Raw genomic sequence first — 23,887 nt, forward strand, 5'->3', positions numbered from 1 at the left:
CTGAAGAAACCAACAGCGGACCCCACCGACCTCAAAAACTTCCGCCCCATCTCGCTCCTCCCATTTCCGGCCACAGTGATCGAGAAGATTGCCAACAGACAGCTTGCCGCCTTCCTCGAGACAAATGGATCGCTCGACCCCTCGCAGTCCGGTTTCAGAGCCAACCACAGCACAGAGACCGCCCTCATCGCAGCCACCGATGACATCCGAGCCCTTCTCGACAACGGGGAAACAGCGGCACTCATTCTCCTGGACCTCTCCGCCGCGTTCGACACTGTCTGCCACCGCACCCTAGTCCAACGCCTCAGCAACACCGGCATCCAAGAAAAGGCACTGAAGTGGATCACCTCGTTCCTCGCTGGAAGAACACAGAGAGTCCGCCTCCCCCCGTTTCGCTCCGAGGCCACCGAAGTCATCTGCGGCGTCCTGCAAGGATCATCACTCAGCCCCACCCTCTTCAACGTCTACATGAGACCTCTCGCAACCATCGCACGCCAACACAACCTCAACATCATCTCCTACGCCGACGACACCCAGCTGATCCTCTCCCTCACCAACGACCCCGCCACCGCCAGAACCAGCCTCCACGAAGGGATGAAAGACGTCGCCGAGTGGATGAAGAACAGCCGCTTGAAACTGAACTCAGACAAGACAGAAGTCCTCATCCTTGGACCATCACCCTCCGCCTGGGACGACTCCTGGTGGCCCCCAGCCCTGGGCACCGCCCCCAAGCCGACAGACCACGCACGCAACCTGGGCTTCATCCTGGACTCCTCCCTCTCGATGACCAGACAAGTCAACGCCGTCTCCTCTTCCTGCTTTCACACCCTCCGCATGCTCCGCAAGATCTTCCGATGGATCCCGATCGAAACCAGGAAGACGGTCACCCAGGCCCTCGTAACCAGCCGGCTGGACTACGGAAACACCCTCTACGCCGGAATCACAGACAAGCTACAGAAAAGACTACAACGCATCCAGAACGCCTCAGCCCGACTCATCCTGGACATCCCTCGATGCAGCCACATCTCCAGCCACCTGAGGAACCTGCACTGGCTCCCGGTCAACAAGAGGATCACCTTCAGGCTCCTCACCCACGCACACAAGTCTCTCCACAACCGAGGCCCCAAGTACCTCAACGACCGCCTGACCTTCCACACGCCCACCCGCCAGCTACGGTCCGCCAGCCTCGCCCTCGCCGCCGTACCACGCATCCGAAGAGCCACCGCCGGAGGCAGATCCTTCTCCTACCTGGCGGCCAAGACATGGAACTCCCTCCCCATCCACCTTCGGCTGACCCAGGACCACCTCGCCTTCAGGAGACAACTCAAGACCTGGCTGTTCAAGCAGTAGCGGCCCCCTTCCCCCAAGCGCCTTGAGACCGTCCCGGGTGAGTAGCGCGCTATACAAGTGTTTTGATTGATTGATTGAGAGCCTGTGATAAAACGTGCCCTCCTGACCACATCCCCTGAGACAACGGGGAGCCGCAGCCCGGCCAAGCATATGGAGCACTTGATCATTTGTTGATCTAGGTAACCCAAGTGATGACCATGCTTTTCCCAAAATAATCATGGTCCACTTCAGAAAGGACATCCCTCTGTTGCATAAACTATGACTTTGGTGTAGTTCTGCAAGGTGTTCTTTCCCACCCATGGGTGACACAGTTAAGCCTGGTTCAAAGCACCAGTGCTGAATGTGAAAGACTAGTTACTGTAGCCCTGCAGAACCCCACTCAGTACATTGTTGAAGTAGAGCTATTGCCTTTGGGTTACTAACAACCCCTGCAATGGGGTCAGGGGCACTGTGGTAACAGAAACAAACCGATTTCATTATTCACAGTATCACACACACAGTACTGAGAAGAGTAGGCATTTTAACTAAAAAGTATTTATTACAATCAACAGTACAAATCAGTTTCTCAGCATATCTAAAATGACTACATAGGGTGTCATTAAAACAGGAAGAATGGACTTTGTGAGTAACACGAACAAAATGAACATTTCTAACATTTTAAATGTTATTTAAAGCCTAACACCCTAAAACCTACTGCTATGCCCTATACTGAGAGAGCATAGAAAGTACAGAATCTGGTAGGAGCTGTGGTTATCAGAGGAGGAATGAAGGTGGTGTTTCTTGCAAAGGGCAAACACGTACTGTGGAAGCAGCCTTTCTCTGGGACTCAAATTTATCAGCATCCAGCTAGATGTAGAATCTTCGAAATGCCCTAGCAGTAGGTGACACCATCTCTGGCAGAATCTTTTGCGATTATCTGGAAGAAGTACTTTGCCTGACAAGTGGTAGCTCTTATATACTAAATGTCATCAGAGATTGAAATTTCTGACATAAATTTTGAAATGGCAGACATAGATTATGTGCATCAAGGTGTGCGTCCCAGATGTTTCTGTAGTGTTAATGACCACAACTCGAGAAATATATGAAGAGAAGATTTATTGTGGTACAGGTGATGCGCAGCAGCTAGCTCTTCCAAGACCATAACTGACAATCCACATTTCAAAAGGCAAGTTCTAATTAGAACATAATGACAGAACACAGACGCAAACATTCTAAAAAGACTAGAACATTACATTATCCTCTCCTCTATAACAATTTAAAAAAACTAAAAGAAACAAAAACAAAAGAAAAACAAAAGAAAGAAATAATATATAAATGAGAGAAAACACTAATAGAATGTGTCAACCTGGATTAAAGACAGATAAATGCACTGAAAATGTATTACAACATTCTAAACGATACTTGGTAGGAAGTACAACATTTTTAACGAAACTTGACAGGAACAAAACGCTGACGACTACTCCTGCGTAAACCCAAATTGTGAGAAGAAGAAGACAAATCATTCCCACCAAGGACGTCAGGGGAAATATAAGGATCTTTCCCACAAACAGTATCAGAAGGAGTAACAGTAGAAGAAGGACTAATATGATTGGTAACATGTTTAGCAATTTTAACAACTCTAGCAACATTCCGCCAGTTCTTAAAATTAACCCTTACAGCATTTCCACAAACTTTATCTATAATGAAAGGTTCAGAGAATTTGAAACTTCCTTTAGTTCTATGCACAGGTATTTTAATGCAATCTTTTTCGCCAACCAAAAACACCTGTGAAATGACTCTTTTCCTTGAGTCAAAATCCAATTTTTGTTTGATTTGAGCCTGAGTAACATTTTGTCTCACTATCTCATCCATATTCCTCAGAGAATTTAATTTCACCCATTGTGACATCCAACCAGGGCAAATCTTTGAGCATGGTTTCCTCCCACGTAACAATTCATAAGGAGACACTTTCGTGGCGGAATGGGGAGTGGTACGATAAAACCATAGCATGGATCTGACAGCATTCTGTACATTACATTTCTGTGCAATTGCCCATTGTACACAATTATTTAAAACTCTATTCATGCGCTCCACCAAACCATTCGTTTGTGGGTTATAAAGAGCGCTTTTTGAATGATTAATTCCACTTTGACTTAAGAAAGTATTAAATTCTTGACTAACAAATTGCACCCCATTATCACTCATAATGGTAGATGGAAAACCCTCCCGTAAAAAAAGATCTTTCAAAAAATCAATAACATTTTTCGAATTTGGCTCACTGATGAAACGTACCTCCGGCCATTTTGAATAATAGTCAATAGCGACATGGCAAATCTTGAAGTGGAAGGAAGCAAATAAAAAGGTCCAACTAAATCGATACCAATTTTTTCCCAGGGTCTGTCAGGAAGAACAATAGGTTGTAAAGGAGGAGAACGTACTTTTAAACTCTTCTCAGCACTAGAACAAAACATTCCTCATCCATAGTATCAATATCATTATCCATTTGAGGCCACAAAAAATGTTCCTGAACCCTTATTTTAGTCAGAGTCTTACCCAGATTACCTTCATGTGCTCCTTTGACAATTCTGACTCTGAGAACATCTGGTGGTATTAATCTATCACCACGAACTAAAAGTCCTCGATCAACAGAAAGTTCATTGTCAATTTTCACAAAAGACTGTAAAGAAACATGAACATTCTTTTCTCTCGGCCAACCTTCCCTCACTCATTTAATGACCTCTCCAAGAAGGACATCCTTGGAAAGTTGTTCTCTCCACTCTGCTTCACTAATTGAGAACATGTCATCCAATCCAATAGAAGCAACAAAACAATCTTCCTCCTCACAGTCCTCCTCAACATCATTCTCACCATCATTCTCTATGGGAAATCTTGAGAAATAATCAGCTCTTATATTTTTATTACCTGGGATATACGTTACTTCAAAATCATATTGCAATAATTTAGTGGAAAGCCTTGCAATTCTTGGTGAATGCTCTTTCAATCTATCTCCAGAAAGGATTGAAACTAAAGGACTGTGATCAGTTCTTAATTGAAAATGTTTTCCCCAAATATACGGATTGAATTTCCTTATAGCCCACCAACACGCCAATAATTCTCGCTCAATCACAGCAAAATTGAACTCAGATCCTCGAAGAACTCTAGAAGCATAACCTAAAGTCTGCTCTGTACCATTTACCTTCTGAGTGAGGACTGCTCCTAAGCCTAATCCACTTGCATCCACAGTAATAGTACAGATGGCATTAGGATTAAAAGGTTTCAAAACCCTTGGACTGATTAACTGATGTTTAATCCATGAAAAAACTGAATCACAATGTACATCCCAGACAAAAGGAACATCTCTCTTAAGCATGTTTGAGAGTGGTTGAACCTTAGATGCATAATCAGGTATAAATCGTGAATAAAATTCACATAGCCCTATAAATGATTTCAAGCCACTCTTATCTTTGGGAGTAGAACTATCAACTAAAACCTTGACTAATTCTGGTCTTGGTTCTACACCTTTTTCCGACAAAACATGACCAAGATATTCCACTTTCTGAGTCCTGAACACACACTTTTCTTTCTGTAAAACAACACCACCCTCTCGTAAGGCTTCCAATACTCTAAACAAAATATCATCATGTGAATCACAAGTAGCCCCATGGATCAAAACGTTGTCCTGAAAGACAACAACACCTTTGATGTTCTTTAATAGATTGGACATAATTCTTTTAAATACTGCTGCCGCAGAGGCCAATCCAAATGGCATACAACAGTACTGGAAGGAACCCATAGGCAATACGAAAGCGGTGAGATGCCTGGAAGATGGATCTAAAACAACCTGATGGTACGCAGAAGCTAAATCGAGCTTGCTAAACCATTTTGAACTATTTATCAGAGACAACATATCTGGAATCTTCAGAAGAGGATGAGAATCCACCCAAAGGCTCTTATTGAGACAACGTAAATCAACACAGACGCGGAGCTCGCCATTTTTTTTTTTAGCAACGACTAAGGGAGAAAGCCAAAGGGACAATTCGATTGGTTCAATTATCCCCTTCTTACAAAGACTATTAAGTTCTATTTCAAGTTGGTCCCTGACACTAAATGGCACGTTTCTCAATCGGTGTGTAACGGGAATGGCATTATCTTTTACTCTAATTGTGTGTTTAAACCCTTTTACTTCTCCAAGTTCATTCATTACCAAAAACGGAAGGAAAACTCACAACTTGTTTATCCACAAAATCATCCATTTGTACAACAGAAACAGGATCTTTAGTACCTGGTCTAAGTACCATTTTAAACAAACCTTGATGAAACCATCCAAGAATATTTAACCCTTTGATGGACACATAGATCTTCTCAAATATCTTCTTCCCTCTAAACTCAAGTGTGTCTTCAAAATATCCCGCAAGTTCTATCCTTCTACCTTCATAAGAGACAGGAGATCTGTCGGGTGGTTGTAATTGATGATCTCCCCAAACCTCATGAAAAAGTTCTTGGGTTAACATAGTTATTTTCGCTCCGGAGTCGACTAACAGACACACAACTTTATTCCCGATGCCAATATCAGTGTATGGATCAACACATTCAGAGGAAAGAGCAGAATCACAGCACACATCTTCAACAACCTCCACCATATCTCTTAGGTCATCTTGGTTACAATCAGTAACATTCACATTAGCAACGGAAGAGGAATTACCCCATTGTTTGTTGTATTGAACCTGCGACATATTCCGCTTCTCATTCTGACAAACTTTAGCAAAATGTCCTAATTTACCACATACCCTGCAAGTAACATTCTTTGCAGGACAAGGACGCCCAGAATCATAACGTGGATAATTGCCACATTTGAAACAAAAATTACTTTGCTTAAAGAATTTATTTTCTGTGTGTGTACCCAAATTGTTTTTACCTTCTTTTACTTTAACAACACTCACACAATCATCTTTATTTGTAGCTGTAGATAATTTTTCATCTAGTTCCTTAACTGACAATTTTGAAAACTCAATACTTTTTGCCACACGTACAGTTTCCTCAAGTGAAGGATTGCCCAAAGAGAGTCATTTCTGCTGAATATTTTTGTCTGTACACTTACAAATGTATTGATCTCTAATAATTTGATCTCTAAAATTCTCAAATTGACATTCTGCACTAAGCATTCTCAAATCAGAAATAAAATCTTCCACCTTCTCCCCTTGTTTCTGCTCTCGTTTATAAAACTTATGTCTAAGTACAACCAAACTTGGTTGTATATCGAAACGCAATTCTAAAATTTTTACTGTTTCTGTGAATTCATCAATGTCTTCTTCGGGAACACATACTAAGGGAGGCAAGTGTTTGAAAATAGAGCGACCTTCAAACCCAAGAGCGTTTAAGAAAAGATACTTTTTCCTTTCTGCTCTGTATCGTGAAGCTCCTATTGCACCTAAATATGTAATAAATGCATCATACCATTTCTTCCAAACAATAGGTGGCTCACCTGGAAATTCCAGAAAAGGAGGAGGTGGTGAAACAGTTTGCATGTTTGTCCAAAACAAATGTTCAACAAAACTAAATAAAGATGCTCTATTACTCACTTTCCAAACAAATAAACATGAAACAACATATAAACTGAATGTATATTCCTAAGATAATATAGAATTTAATATAGGGCAGAAAAGAGAAAGAAAATAAAAATGTTAACAAATAAACGATAATTTAGATCAATCTCCCTCTGAGTCTAGAGTCTAAAGATAGGTGTGCGTGTCACCGAAAGCGAACGCTCCACAAAAAAAAATCTCCTTAACCAATGCTGGTAATGTTTCCTTGACAAGAATGAGAACCGCTCCCTTCGCCTTTTTCTCACCGTATGTTATAATGAGAGTACGCAGTTCCACTCGTCATTTTACCCCAAATGACGGTGAAGAGATCCTTCAATAAAAATGTTTACCTGTATGCACTTACACATGCAATTGGTGTGCGTATCACCGTGTACGTCTTGATCCGACTTGGCTTGTTACAGGAATCCTTCCTTTAATGAGATCAACGTTGGCTAAACTACTTTTGCCCATGCGCCGCATAGAGTCCACAAAATCGGCTCCGAACGTGTCACTTTCCTTGCGGTCGAGGAAAACTGATAGCCCCTAAGATGGCGCCTACATTGCGTGCATACACTCTGCTTGCGTTCCAAGAATGGTGATGCCCTCTAAAATGGCGCTCACGTTGCGTGCTTTGAACGTAACGTCACGTGTGACGAGAACACTCCGTTACACACTCAAGATGGCCGCCCAATCGATAACTAGAACGCTGACTTCCAATGAAGAAATGACGTCAACACCATCAGACTTCACAACGCGTAGGGCAAGATGGCGGCAGTGCTTATGGCCATGTGAGTGTGTGTTCCCTCCTCCTCCACAGTGAATGAAGCCAGGAAGCCGCTTACCCGTATCGTTTTGGCTGTGCTGCATCGGCGACGCTGGGTGCCGTTTGGTGTGTGACGGATTTTCAGACCAGTGGTCCAGAGGTCTTAGTCCAGGGCTGTAACCCACCGGTAGTCGCGGTACTTCCCCGCTGCCTCAGTCGGACTCCAGACAGCGTGGAGTTTGGGCGGTCCTTCCAGCTCGGCAGTAATCAGCAGTTTCAGTGGCCACGAGGGAGCCAGAGAGCAGCTGGAGTGATACGGAGTGGAGCGGCGCGATCAACCACTAGGCAGCGCTGGCGACAGCTGAAAAACTCTCTACCGATACTTTGTTGCTGGTATTGGGCTTGGCGGACGCATTATGGCCCCGAAGGGAAGAGGTACGAGAGCGCGAGGCGCGAACAGCAACGCAGCGAACGCCGCCAATGCTCCGAATCCTGCTGATCCTGGGATTACGAGAGCTGGAGCTGGAGTTGTGACCCCGTCCGCGCCCTCACAGAGCATACCAGTCACTCGAGGTGGGCGAAACGAAAGCATTGGAGGAATTGGAGGAACTACGCCATCCGTGGCTATTCAAGGTGAGCCAAGCGTGATTGGAAATGAAAAAGGCTCTAAAGCCCCAACAGTTCATGCAATCTTTATAAAGAAAGGCATCACTGCTAATGTGAAATCTAACACTGTGATAATAGCAAGTGGCAGCAACAACACGGCTGCAGTCATGAAAGGTTCAATTGCCTTGTCAATGTAGAGGCTGAGGTGAATAACGCTCAGCGAAAGGCAAATGATGACCTGGGTGACTCGGAGTCCGCTATCTCAGATGGCAAGTTTTATTCTATGACAGACCTCTCAGTTGTTTCCGAGGATGATGGTAATAGCTTGCAAGGAGAATGGGGGAGATGAAGGCGAACTTACGGGGGAAGATGATGAATTTGAGCCCTCACCAACTCAGATTACGGGTCTGGTTGACGATCAAGAAACTGTCAGACGGAATCAAGAGGCAGGGAGACTCTTATATGCGACGTCTCCCCTTGTGCAACCCGCCTGGGAAGGTGGGGAAAGTGGGGAGAAAGAACAAGATCATAATCAGGGTGCAGTGGATAAGGAAGGGGACGGGGCCACTCTGGATATTATCTATAAGAGCATCATGGCACAACGGGCAGAGACCAAAGCAGAAAGTAATCGCACTCAGGGGGCAGTTCGGAAGCTCCAAAACATGATGCGGCGAATGGTTAAATCTCTCAATGAACTGACCACTGAAACAGAGGAGCGTATTTCAAGTGCCGAGGACTCGCTGGTAAAGCAACAAGCGGCTATAGAGACCCTGCAGTCAACAAGAGCAGACTTAGAATGGAAATTGACAGACTTGGAAAATCGCGCAAGGCGTAATAATTTACGTGTTCTAGGCATATACGAATTAAAAGAAGGGAAAGATGTTCGTAAGTTTATTATAGAGGTCTTTACAGAAGCCTTCCCTGAGCTAAGCGAATGGCAGTGGGAGAACGAGGTTATTAGGGCACATCGATTTCCTTTTACTCAGCGAAAAACCCATGGAGATTCTAACGCGGCGGGGGGATCAAAAGCACAGCCGAGAGCGATACTGATATGCCTTAATAATTTTATTCTGAGAGAGGCAATATACGACTTAGCATGCCCTGACAGGCACCGCACAGGCAGCGGTTGTGAATTTTTTGTTCGGACGGATTTCTGTCCTACAGCTGTGAGGCAAAGATGGCAATTTCGGCAGTTGATCACGCCGTTTCAAGCCAAGGGGGCACAAGTATTTCTTTTAAATCCGACGAACTTGAAAGTGATTTATAAGGGGCAGACCAAACACTTTACATCTGAGATTAAGGCACAAGAGTATTTGAAGTTCATGGACGTTAACATTTGAAGTTTCAACTCAAGGGAAAAAAACAAAAAAAAAACATTTTGCAGTCCGTTACACATGGTGCGAGCTCGGTGTTATAATGAGCTCAGTTGACTGTGGTGAATTTATTCTCACTTTTCTGAACTTTTTTTAAAAAAATTTTGAAGACCTCAGCTCAGTTCTGCAGCCCAATCGAAGACTTTTCTCAAACTGTATAAACTTTGTTTATGGGCGGAACAATGAGATCATCTATAGTCGATATAATCAGATCGGCTGGTCAAATTTTTTTTTAACTTGTTTTTGGGATCTTGATCTTGATTAAAGGTTTAATTGCAATTGAGATTTCTTCTCAGCCTGACATTTAATAAGGAATGTCGGTCAATATAGTGGTCTCGGTCTGGCTAGAGATATCTCGTTTTTACTGTTATCTTTGTGGAAAGACATGAAAAAGGCATTAATTGGGTGGCGGTCTGATGGGTTTCCTGGGGAGGGGGGCATTCGCACACGCATATCACTGAGGAATATGTCCTTATGCCCTGCTGTGGGCGGTAGGGGAGGGGGGGGTGGAAGGGAGTGCGGGGTCTGCCGGGGGCAGTCTGTGTGGGGGGGACAAACATAAAAGGAGTTCATGAGCACATTTTATTTTGTTGTATTTGTATGTGTGGTATGCAAGGCAGTGGTGGAACAATATTTTCGGTTTTTGAGTTTACGGAATGGCAGCTAGAATGCTAAGATTAGGTACACTGAACGTTAGGGGTCTTAATGCCATTAACAAGAGACAGCGGGTGGCCAGGGAACTGCAGTGGCTGCGCTGTGATATAATTTGTCTCCAAGAGACGCATGTAGCATGGTCGAAACGGATTTTTTTGACTGAACTTGGGTACAATGTTTTAGTATGCACTAAACAAACTTTCACGGCCCGCGGGGTTGCCATATTAGCAAAAAAGCATGTTATTAGCACAGGTTGGGCTTTGGAGGATAGCGGTGGTAGATGGGCAATTATAGAATGTGCTATAGGCTCTTTTAAATGTACGCTATGCTCCATTTATGGCTCTAATTTTGATGAGTCAGCAGTGCTAGATCATCTTAATGTTGAGTTAGCAATGTGGCCCACCCCAGTAATAATATGTGGGGATTTGAATACAAATCTTCAATCGGACTCATGGTGCAATGATGATTATGTGTATGTCAGAAGGAAACCAAAAGTGTATAGGTCATTGCAAGCACTTCTTACTTCACATGCATTGGTTGACGCCTGGTCCTACCTCAGGGGTAGTAACCCCGGTTATACTTTCTTCTCTGCACCTCACCAGAAGCTGGTGCGGCTTGATTACTTCTTCGTGCCACAATGTATGCTCTCTGGTGCACAAATCCAGGTATACCCGCGAGCCACGTCCGATCATGGCCCCGTTGTCCTCTCTATCGTATCAAATTGCCCTGTTAGTAAGCCCCGGGAATTTACTTTTGACCGCAAACTGTTGTTAGATATAAAATTCCAGGAGTATATGATGGACTGGGTAGCAGAGTTTTTTAATCATAATTGGGGGAGTACTGAGATGGGGATAGTGTGGGACACGTTCAAAGCCGCTTTCAGGGGGAGGCTCTTAGTTATGGATTATATGCGCAAAAGCAATTACGTGCTCAGTTGTATGAGCTATACAGCGATCTAGGGGATGCCGAAGAGCGGTTGGTGCAGGATATACGTTCAAGTAGAGATACCCAGGGCTCAGTAGCGGAGGTGGCTCGGTGTAAGGCAAAGGTAAACTACCAATGGAGCAAAGAGGCGACAAAAACTTATACTATCAAACGACAGCTCCTTTATGAGTATGGGGAGGCAAGTGGCAGTTGCCTGGCCCAGAAAATGAGAACAAGGGAAGCCGTACAAAGAATCATTAGTATTAAGGACATATCTGGGCAAGTGATAGAGAGCGAGACTGAAATAGTGGAAGTTTTCAGACAGTTTTATACTCGATTATATACCAGAGAAGATTACAATAGTAGTAAAGCCGCATCTTTGCTAGGGCAATTCTGTGAGCAAGATTTGGACAGTGAAATTGCAGCTAAGTAAGAGGCCCCAATATCGATGTCTGAACTTGAAGTGGCAATTAAAGCACTCCCAGCAGGTAAGGCAGCGGGCCCCGACAAGCTTCCGTTAGAGATGTATAAAAGCTTCTTTCAAGCTCTCAAACATGACATGGCACAGACCGGACTGTATCCTAAAACGTGGGATGAGGCCAGTATGGTGGTTTTTAGAAAAAAGGGAAAACCTGCAGACCAGCCAGCCTCATACCAGCCTATTTCATTGTTAAATACTGACGGAAAAATGTATTCGAAAATATTGGCGGCAAAGCTCTCTGGAGTGATATCTCCGTTGGTCTCTGTGCACCACGCGGTACAACTGATCATGTTAACCGGGTGATTGCTTTAATAGACCATGTAAACGGTTTGGAAGTAGCTCTGAGCCTCATATTATTGGATGCCGAGAAGGCTTTTGACCAAGTGTCATGGGCTTTCCTATGGGATGTGATGAATTCTCGAGGGTTTGGGCCAAACTATATAAAATCCATACAAACATTATACCAACAGCCAAGTGCCCGGATCTATATAATGGGCCTGCAATCGGCACTTTTTTCAATACAAAGGGGGACAAGGCAAGGTTGCCCGTGTTCCCCGTTGCTATTTTCCCTCTACATCGATCCGTTTTTAAAGATGATGGAGAGTAGTCCCCGGATCCCGGATGCGGAAAATCCTCTGCAGACCCACCAAAGACCCACCGCCACATTAGGATGGCTGGTGGGTCCTGGTTTCTGTCCGCCGCTTTTCCGCCGCGGTTGGCTTACAACCGCGGCGGAAAAGGCCTAATGTGGTGGCGGTGTCTCTCAGACACCGCCAGACATATTAGGATGGCTGTGCAAACATGATTTTCTGCGGCGGATTCTCCGCTGAGGAATAGCATGTGGATCTTCACCTCTGGGGCCCGTAGCAGGCCCCCTGGGTGAAGGGGGGTGGGAGGTGCACATGGGTGTACCATAGGTACCCCCCTGCCTTTGTGTGCACGAAGCGGCAGGCACCGCGCGGTGCCTGTCGCTTTGTGCATGCAAATGCACTGCTTTCATTTTTTACATTGTGGCGGGTGCTGCTTCAAGCAGCACCCGCCACAATGTAAAAAATACAGGATGTGACCGCCAGGGTGGCGGTCACATCCTAATTGCCATGGAGGGACCGCCACTGCCCATGCGCAGGGGTGACGGACGGACAAAAGTCCGTCCGCCAACATAATAGGGCCCTAAGTCTTTTACAGATAGTAGGGTTTTTTCAGAGGTTATATATTTAGGGATACAGATTAGAGCCTCGGCCTCTGCTACCGTACAATCTAACTGGCAGAGGTTGCTCACCGGGATCCGTAAACAACTGGACCAGTCCGAATGTCTTCATTTAACGCTAGTCGGTAGATGCAATATTTTAAAAATGATGGTATTACCCAAGATTCTTTATTTATATCGGTGTGTACCACTAGAGATCCCCCCGGCTTACATTACACAATTGCAGTCGATCTGCATGAAATTTCTGTGGTCTCAGGGAAAGGAGCGGCGTGCAAAAAAATACATGGTTCTACCAAGGGCTGTAGGAGGTTGGACGGTACCGGATTTCCTTTTATATTATTACGCTTGCATGCTCCAGCACATGAATATCTTACTTACAGGGGTAGGACCCTCGGATCCAGCACTACAACCCTCAATATATAGCCTACTCCTTGGATCGGAAGCTAGGAATCGCCTTTTCCTCAATATGGACTGGAATTATTACAAACACACCAGATTTAAGGTGGTCGCTGCCGTTTACAAAGTATAGAAGGCAATTAAAAAGTTGTATAAAATTGAAAAGGTCTCCAGATATACTCCATTGACTGCCCCGGTCTTTTTCCCTAGTATTTTTTGGGATCGTATAGTGGTGAGTTGGCGAAAGACAGGTCTAATTATTTTGGGGGACTTATATGCAGGGGATGGGTTAAAATCGTTTACTCAGTTGAGGGAACAATATCATCTCCCAACCACACACTTCTTTAAGTATTTGCAAATACACGATTACTTATTGAAAACTAGTTTGTGCATGTTACCCAATCCTCTCATTGAGGCCAATAAGAAAGGAGCTGGGATAGGGGTACTTTATAATTTAATGCTAGAGGCCATGCCTAACGATTTAGAAGTACAAGTAAGCAAATGGGCTGGCAAGGAATTCTGCTTGAAAAGTCAATTGAGCTAGCGGGGCGAGTACTTATGTCTGCCAACCTCGTCACGCAACATTATAAAACTCTATTTTATTTGTATCACACACCAGACAAAATCTCAAAATGGGGTGGGGATCCGGATGGGAAATGTTTTAGGTGTAGTGTCCAACAGGCGGACGTGATGCATATTTTTGGCACTTGTGATAAATTGAGGGACCTGTTCGGGCATGTAAATAAGTTCCTTCCTGAGATACTGGGTACTCCTCTTCAGTTATCACTCATGCAGATTCTACTGGGTATAGATACGGGAAGTGATCATGCTGTGCTCTCCAATAATACTGCCTATATGATATTTGTGGCCACAGCGGTCTTAAGGTTGTGCATAGCCTCGTGTTGGCTACAAAGCGATCCCCCTTCATTTGAAGCATGGCGGACCCGGTTCCTCTTTACCTATAATATTGAATATAGTCTGTATGCATTGAAAGGGAGGCGGAAAAGGGCATTGGGACAACAAATTTGGGGCTCGGTCAGCACATATATGGCTGCAGAAGGTTGATCATCCCAGACTTTCTATGTACCTTGATCTATTTCTTTTTCTTTCACAGGCACCACTATGGCGTATTATTGCTATGTATAATTGTACAATGCCTGAGACAGTGGAATTTTTTTGTTTAAGTTGTGATTCTGATTTTTTACTCAAATTCCTGCTATATAGTGTTATATACACCATCCTTGCAACCCCACATTTACACGATGAGAAGTTTAATGTTTGATTATGTGCTCATGTTCTATACCTCAATAAAAATAAATAAAAAAATAAAGACTTCACAACGCATTATCTCTGCTGCGAAAACGTAAATAATTGCACAGTACCTTCAATTTTGTTGCGTCGCAAATCCCCCAAAAAACTGGCACCTCTTCACGACCACGATGAAAAGGACATCGAACATCACTCGAACTAGATTTCCTTCGCCGATATTCTGGTAAATTCAATTATTTACTTGTGTGGGTCAGCATGCACCTGTACCTCGTCGCCATGTTTTTTTGTAGTGTTAATGACCACAACTCGAGAAATATATGAAGAGAAGATTTATTGTGGTACAGGTGCTGCGCAGCAGCTAGCTCTTCCAAGACCATAACTGACAATCCACATTTCAAAAGGCAAGTTCTAATTAGAACATAATGACAGAACACAGACGCAAACATTCTAAAAAGACTAGAACATTACAGTTTCCTTATCACATATAAGGTGAAAAGATGTCAATTTAGACTACACTATTTTGGTTATATGTTTGTATTTGTTCTTATTTGACATTGACATAGTAATAAGTAGACATTTGTCCCAGACTGATGTCACATCAGGTCATATCTATTTTATTATCCAAATGACTTAACACTATCAACGCATAGCTCTAGGGTATGCGACCTAACCAAGCCCTCCCCTCTCCAGCCACGACTTTCCAGTCCTTGTTTTTAATATTGCAGAGAAACCCAGTGAATAAAGGATGCCTTGTGGGTTTGCTATAGCTATTTTTAATTTTCACTCGCAGTCTCCCATCTCTACTCACGCTAGTTTTTTTGCCCCCTCACTCTTCAGACTTCACATCAAACAAAAGAGAAGACCTCCAGCAAAGAGCACCCCTGCGGGGCCCATTGGGCATTGCAGTGCCTGCCCAACGAGGAGCTGCCTGATGATGAAGCATGACATCCTTTGGGGTGTGTAAGGGCCCTTGCTCCTAAAAGGAGCGATCCCCCCAACGTTCTCTCAACCTCCTAGCATCTGGGACATTATCCTCCCCTTTCCCCTTTCAACGCCTTCCTTAGGAATTGCATACAAATTGTTCTTGTTATACATTTATAGGGGCGTCTATGCTGGACCTATCTAAAAGCCCTCGTCCCTCCTTCTGTGATTTATACAAAACAAATATTTCCCTTTTTTAAATAATATACACATTGTTTTAATATCTAAAGGCCAGAATTAGAGTTCGTCCGACAGGCTGCTCCGCCACAAATGCAGCTGACTACCCTGCCCACCAAACCGATAGTCCGTCTGCACTAATCAGAGTCAGACGGTCCATCGTGTTTCAGAGAGTGGTGCCACTTCTGTTTCCGTTGATGTAAAACTGATGCAAACCCTAAATTGATGGCTGCTATCCACAGGGTCAGTGGGGATCTCTAAATATGGTCAGCTGTAGTCCAGCAAGGGTGGTGGAGGTAATAGCGTCTGACACCCTGATGTACGGTGGATGCCTATCAAACTCTGATTTAGGCTCTAGATACATCGCTGATCACTTTTAACCCTGCCCCTCCTTTACCTACACATATACATCGTTAAAATAACACAGACTCACTTACATTCTTGTCAGGGAAGTCCTGAGGATGGCCTCACCGACCCAGTAGGCCAATGAAGACCGAAACGTCGACACCACATCCTCCTTAACTTTAGTCATCACAATTTGTATTCTTTTAAGTCCCATTCTTGCGAGTATTTGAATGATGGATACATTGGGCCCAAAGATGATTTTTTCAAACTGTTTTGGTTAAGAAGAGTGACTGCACTTCCAATAATCACCATATTGAACTATTTAACACAATTTAGAGTTTTTGAGGGATTGTTTGATGGTGCCAATGTTGTTGTTATTGTAATATAAGTATGTACTTCTTTGAATTCCTATATATGTAATGTGATGTGTATTAATGATGTCTATAATATGAAAGAATAAAATATAAATGAAGTAAAATAACATAAAAATATATTTTACATCAATATTTCTGGGATTGTAACTATAAATTGTGTAGTTAATCACTAGGATCACATCAGTGACCTTTAAAAAACTGTTGAAATAATTTGTTTTAAATGATTCCTCAAGGAATATTTTGTATGAGATAACTATTATACCCAGTTCCTTGTGGAAAATTGGATTGCCCTTTAGAAGAATCATCTGCAGATATGTCACTGTTAAAAAGAATGAATTCACAATACGGTGGCAGCTGATGTCTGTTTTGTTTGAATGTACTTATCACATCTCCAGGACCTAAAATAACCCAAAAATGGTGTACAGCAAAACTAAGTTGTGGGTGAAGCATGCAAGCTCTATTTTAACTAGGTTCACAAATTGTGTGGGCAAAACATCACTGCATACTTTGAGAAAAAAATATTTTCTGGGATTTTATTTTCTGTATAAGAAATTAATTATTTTTAACAAATCTCAAGTAAGTGCACAGAGCTGAAACATTACATAGGACACCCATGTCAATGCAAATTATTTTTTCAGTTTTGTTTTGGCCCTGTGTAATCCAGCAGTTTGTCTATTTTTCATGTGCTCTTGCCTATTTTTCATGTGCTCTTGCCTCTTACTTTAGTTCGACTGGGGCATGCAGCTGCACATCAGCAAATTCTTCTGGTGTCATCGATATGGAAGGTCCAGTAAGAAGAAAGACACTTCTTAAAGAAGGGAAGAGACCGACAGTGAGTTGTTGTTCTCTTTATAAAATGTTTCTGCTTATAGTTTGCCACAAAGTGCATTAAATCAATCTTTTTTCCTAGCATACATTTGTTGTTCAAGTCATCAGGTTGCCTTTATACAATGGTGGTGATGTGAAGAGAAAAAGGATACCTGAGTAGTAAGATTATTTATTACGGTGCTATCAGTCTCTTAATATAGTTCATATTTTAATTTATTTTACAATCCTTAACTTCAAGTTTTTCTCCCTTATATTTGGTGCTTCTACCTCTATCTGATTAAGAACATTATGGTCCTCAGAATGCCCTGGTTAGTGTCACTTTTCGCATATTACTAAATAGTGATAAAATAGAAAATTCCTACTCATCCATACTTGAATTGACTTCTAATAAATTGTTATTTGACTCCACTGATCTCCCTGGCCGCAGAACTGGGTGCCAAAATCATGGCTTACGCCGACGACACCCAGCTTTTGTTTACCTAGAATGGCCCTGATCTATGCACGGATATGGCACAAAGATGCCTAGCCGCCGTGCTTACATGGCTTGCACAGGCCAAACTCAAGTGCAACGAGGGGAAATCAGAAATCATACTTTACGGTCAATTTCCCCCTTTCTTCACAGAAACCTTGTGGCCCTCTGATTTCCCCCGCCCACTTTCTGAGGGTGGCCTGGCTAAGAACCTGGGTATCTGGTTTGGGGAAGATCTCAGGTTCTCGGATCACATCAAGAGACTTACGGGCGTGTGCTTTGGAACTCTTAAATCCTTACGTAGATTTTTCCCTTTGCTCCCTCAGCCGGCCAAGGAAATGGTGGCTCGGGCGCTTATCTTATCTCGCCTGGATTATGCCAATGCGCTCTTCCTTGGCATCCCTGGATATCAGGTTAATAAACTGCAATTAATCCCGAACGCGGCAGCCAGACTTCTACTCAGCATCTCTAAGAGATCAAGTATTAGATCACAATTGCGTGATCTTCACTGGCTGCCCGTGGTCCAGCGAGTGCAGTTCAAGGCTCTTATTTTAGCGCATAGAGCTTTACACGATTCAGGTCCCTCCTATATCAGAAAAAGGGTGGCCTTCTATACACCTCGACGATCTTTAAGATCTGCTTCTCACCGACTGATGGCCATCCCCCACTTTCGTCGCTCTAGGATGGGCGGCCAGTCTCTTTCAGTCAAAGTAGCCATTCTTTGGAATACCCTCCCTGCTGTGTTGCGTCACACTCAGGATTTCCGGTGCTTTAAGAAGCTTCTCAAAACCCAACTTTTCAAGCAAGCCTATTAATTCTTTCTCTAGCCATATGTTTGAGACCATATCGCGCCAGGATACTCAATAGTAATTGTGCGCGTTATACATTTCATATAACATAACATAACATATGATGATAATCGTTTGAATATCAACACTTTTATACAGTACCACATGTATTTGGTGACTTTGATGCATTGACAAGTTTAGTTTCTTAATCTTACATTAAAATTTTACATGCTCAATTATATCTGCAGATTATCAAAAAAATATAACAAACAAAACAAAGTCTTCAATATAACTAAATGGCTAACTTCAAGTGCATGAATATAGTCATCCTATAAACACAAACATCAGGAACAGCAAAGGTGTCAAATTTGGTCTCAACCTATGCAAACATCTTTTATGATAACTAATATACACATGTATTTTCATATACTTTTTCATCAATAAGACAACATTTTATTTCACTGAAACATTTTATTGATGAAATATTCAGGATATGGTGTGGTACTAAACATGGTTACATAGTATTTTTGAAAAGCTAAATTAAGTACAACAGTTCTTTGTCCACTTGCTTCCTCACCTTTTCTGTGCTCTAGGTAAGTTGCTTTTGTCCACGAAAAAGTCCTGTTTGTTCCATCTACACGGCATTTCTATCATAGCTCCAGGTATTTTAGGCCGCTCCAGCACATGCGTGCCAAGGGAGACCAAGCTGGATCCATTCGGGACTAGCCAAACTACCCTTTTCAATAGCCTATTGGAGGGCCTACCTGCAATACAGTAGAAGTGAACTGCTTAATATGCATTCCAGTAGCTCTTGTGTTGCCCCTGGCACAGTTTAATACCTTTTTACATTAGTTATCATCTGAGATCCTCTGAGACCCTCTGAGACCTCATCCTCTGCCTTTTCTAAAACCTTATCCACCTTTTTAAAAGATCAAGCCTCGTAGTGACATCAAGGTAAACTGTGAACAAGTCCACCGCTGGCCTGAAAACTCCTTGGAAGTAATACTGCATGATTCTTACTGAATCCTGGGTACACAATGGTGCCAGAGACACACTTCAAAGTCCAACCTTCAGATTATCATCTTTTATGCACAGACTACTCTTGAAACAAGAGGGGTGGCAGCACACCAACCACCAGAACCTTCTCAAATGTTACCATTAAGGTGATTCTTCCCCATTTTCTGGAAGTCAAGATCCTCTTAAGTGAATTTCACCAGCATAACTAAACTTTCTCCCAGTCCCACTCTTAATGAACTTTTTTCTTATGCCTAATTTTACACCCACTACCTTCTAGCCTGCAAACCCCTGTACAAATTAGATTTTGCCTTCAATGAGGTATCCTTTTTTGTGTCTGTTGGCAAGGTTTGTTATCATGTGTAACATTTAGACACATGGATTATTGTTCTTCCCAACATACACACTCATCTGGACCTTTTGCAATGGATAGAGATTCCCAGACCTAATAAAAGACATGCATTGAGCTCCATGCTCCTTTACTAAAACATTAAAGTTTGATGTGAATCAGTCAATCCTTCTTACTCTTTCGGATTGCGCTACCATGGAACATCCAACTCTTGTAGTGGTCTTTCCACTTTTTGTGATTGGTGCAAGTCTCTAGTAAAGACATTATGCTCCAGCTGGCTATTAATTCTCTATGGCAATCCGACTAAAACCCTGGCACTGTCTTTTTGTGAATCTGTTCAGCCAACTTCTGATTATATTATTCTGGTGAGTTTAGGATAGTCCAACTTTGGCCTGCTCATTGATTCTTCTCTTCTTTGCCAAATTCCAAAGTCTTTAAAATGCAAAATAACACTCCTTTCTTTTGCTTGAGCAGTTTACAATACTTCACAGCTCTTACAAAAGGATGTTAGAACTGCTTATTTGGATTTCTATTTGAAGCATATTAAAATGTTCGCTAATACTCAGATAAACTTTGTAATGTTATAGAACTATTCTTTCACAGGAAGGTGGGCAAGATTTGAGAGCAGATTATTAACACAGATGTCACATCCATACCTACTCTTCTTGATCACATTGAAGACTAAACTTTCCTCTCATCGGCCACTTGCCTTTCTTGGTTTTTTTAAGGCATGGATGAATCCTGAGTTGGGCTCACCTTTGGATCTGTGCCCTTTTCAAAGAAGTCTGGCATACTGTTTCAGCTTCTTTATGTCCCATCTTAATGTCTGTTCTCCCCTCAGGAATTAATCCAACTCTATTCAAATAGGTCCTAATTATACAATTTCTCTAAAACTTGGTTCAGACCTCTCAGTTATGTCTAATTTCTATTCATTTCCATTGCTCCCCTCTGCAGGGAAGAATTTAGCAGGCTAAATTCTCCCCTTATTAAGGGCCTGACCATTGTGATGGAAGAGCCCGTCTGCCAAGATCTAAACCAGGCCCTTGGTAATTTTGTAGCATCGTCATGTACCGTGCATGATGCCAGGCAGACTTCTGCCCTGGTAGGAAGACTAAGTTGCTCTCACCTGCGGTCCTGAACGACCTCTGTATGGTACTGCATGGCGGCGGTGTCAGCACCATGATCTGCTCTAGCCTGTCAGTGGGGATTGGTACCATTAAGCACCAGGGGCCAGATGTAGGTGGCCGTTTCAGGCCATTTACCGACCGGTAACGGCCGATTTCGGCTGTTACCGACCGGTAAATGGGTTATCGGTATGTAGGGGCACTATTTTACAGAATCGGTAAATTTACCGATTCTGTAAAATACCGAATCGGTATTTTTACCGATTCTGTAAATTTGAGATGTAGGTGGGACTCTTCTGAGTCCCACAAGCCTTACCGAATCGGTATTTTACCATCAAATCCAATTTGATGGTAAAATACCGATTCCGGTGTGCATGCACATGTGTGCATGCACACCTCTGCCATATGACAGGCAGACCTGCCCTTGGGGCATGTATGCCTGCCACATGGCACCCGAGCCTGTTTTGGGGGGGCCAGAGGGTGTCAAAGTGACACCCCCTGCACCCTTGTGAAATTCGGTATTTACCGATTCGGTAAATACCGATCGGTAATGCCCAATTATTCCTATGGGCTTCAAAGCCCATAGGAATGAATGGGGATTACGATCGGTATTTACCGAATCGGTAAATACCGATTTTCTCCGATTCGGTATTCCAGCACATCTGGAATACCTACATACCCACCCCTCAGATTTACCGATTCTTAATTACCGAATCGGTAAAATTCGGTAATTAAGAATCGGTAAATCAATCCTACCTACATCTGGCCCCAGATCTTCACCTCCAGGCTGCATGAAATATGAACTGAGAGATCTGCCCTACCTTGTCTTGTGTCAGACTTTCTGCAAATTATCCCTCTGGCACTTTCACTTTGGCTCATTTTCCAGTAGCCACTTCTGAATACTTGACTCTGTTCTTCTAGCATTGTATGAGCTGGGATAAAGGCATGCACTCCCTGCTCTTATTAGCACCACAAACCCATTGATTGTATGCTCTAAGGCCTTGTAACCAGTGCTTAACCTGAGCTGGTGGTTGCACTCATTTTTGATGACCAGCAATTATTTTTCCTCATCCGACATTTACCCAGACCAAGACAGAGAAAAACAAAAAAGGGGGAAAGAAGGAGAAATGAAAAAAAGGTAATGAATTCAATGAGGCAGAATTCAGTGGGGGGTGAGCATAAGTGGCTGAGAATCTGCAAAACAAATCTTAGATCAAAACCAAAAATTGGAGAGGGATTCTAACTTCTCATGAGATGATATTTTTATGGGAATTAAACTCAGGGTTTTGAAAGTAAAAGCTACACTGACCATTTACAGGGCCACTGGCGAGCCAATGGTTGGTGGTGGGTGACATAATTCAGGGGAAGGAATGTTGTTCCCTACCTATTACTAAACTTATGAAGCCCTTATTTATTAAATTGCTGGCTATGGTCGCACTTTTCAGGTAGTGGGTCACCCTTGGACCCTTACTGGCTTCCACTGGCAAATGTGCCACTAGTAGTTAGGATCAACGTGTTACATCCCCTTTAAACCCCAGCATCTCTGACCCCATTATGTCCACAGATGGCTCAAATGGTTCCAGAAGCAGCAGAAGCAGGGTGATCAACCACAGCCAACAGGTCACTCACTTAGGTTGAAAGACAAAAACCATTGTGTAGTTCTGGAACTGGCTGTGGCATGGGCTTCTGTGAAGGTTTAAGGAGGGTTCTAAGTCTCTGCAAGACAGAATCATCACAGGTCCAGAGCCAGGACCCTGGACACCATTTCCTGGCCAGCATGGTAGTGCAGACCTGGGGCTTCATGGATGAAGCTAAGCTCCCCTAGAAGTAGAAGAAGAAATCTATTAGAGCAGGCGCTTTCACATTAAAATGTAGTTTAGTGTTAGTACTGACTCTATATTTACTGACCTTCGCTCCATGCCCTACCTAACAACTGATAACAAAGGTAGAGGGGTTGGCCTAACGGCTAGGGCGGTAAACCTCGAATCTGGGGAACTGGGTTTGAGTCTCAGCATTGGCGCTCAACATCCTGTGATTCTGGGCAAATCACTTAATCTCCCCATGCCTAACAAAAATGAATATGTCTTCATGTAATGCAACTGGTGCTATGTAAAGCGCTCTGATACCCGATTCAGGTCAAGTTTGGGCTATATAAAATTCGGTAAAAGGCAACACCCAGCTGCTGTGGGCTGTTTCAGACAATGATGCCAAGGTGCAACCTGTGAGTCACTGGCCCTACCCATATCACTCATACCGATTTTAAAAATTTGTCACAGAAGCACTGGTAAACAGACTGGTGCCAAAGCTTCACTCAGTTAGGTTGCAAGTTGTAGAATAAAGTACCCTAGCAGAATACATACCAAAGTGGCAAAAGCAAAGGTTCCCCATCCTGGAGAGCGCAAACACCAAAGAACCGTAAAGAGGCGGTATAAGGAGAAGCGTGGCAGGATAGAGACAGTGTGCTGAAAGGAAGTCGTGATCCAGCGACATGCCCAGTGACCACAAACCCACAGCATAAACAGAAGGTAGCAGGGGGATATATTGGCCGACAAAGGGAAAGACCCTCTCCCCCTCCCCAGGTAGCGGGCCATTCAGAAAGCAAGCATATGAGTCATGGACTGATGAACAATGCAAGATCTTGAGAAAAAAGAGATATCCCATGAGGGCCATCTTTGAACTCAGGCAGGCCCACTGGAAAGAATGGAACAGCCATTTGAGGGTAATGCGAGGCATACACTGAGTACTGATTCTTGACACACACCCAGACAGAAAAATATGTTGCAGAGTGTAGATGTATCGCCGTATTAAATTGATGCAGATAGAAGACTAAAAGCCCTACAACAACAAGCAGACA

At 43.3% G+C, this 23,887-nt stretch overlaps 1 protein-coding gene across 1 annotated transcript in view; it reads left to right on the forward strand.

Annotated features, from left to right (window-relative positions):
• Positions 1-23,887, forward strand: part of RALGPS1 (Ral GEF with PH domain and SH3 binding motif 1) — a 1,636,862-nt gene that overhangs the window by 1,564,638 nt on the left and 48,337 nt on the right. Inside the window, exon 18 of the mRNA XM_078646110.1 lies at positions 17,188-17,293. Within this exon, the coding sequence (XP_078502236.1) occupies positions 17,188-17,293 (106 nt within the window). The remainder of the gene's footprint in view (positions 1-17,187; positions 17,294-23,887) is intronic.

The sequence above is a fragment of the Lissotriton helveticus genome, chromosome 5_1 (assembly GCF_964261635.1).
Source record: "Lissotriton helveticus chromosome 5_1, aLisHel1.1, whole genome shotgun sequence".
NCBI classification, from domain to species: domain Eukaryota; kingdom Metazoa; phylum Chordata; class Amphibia; order Caudata; family Salamandridae; genus Lissotriton; species Lissotriton helveticus.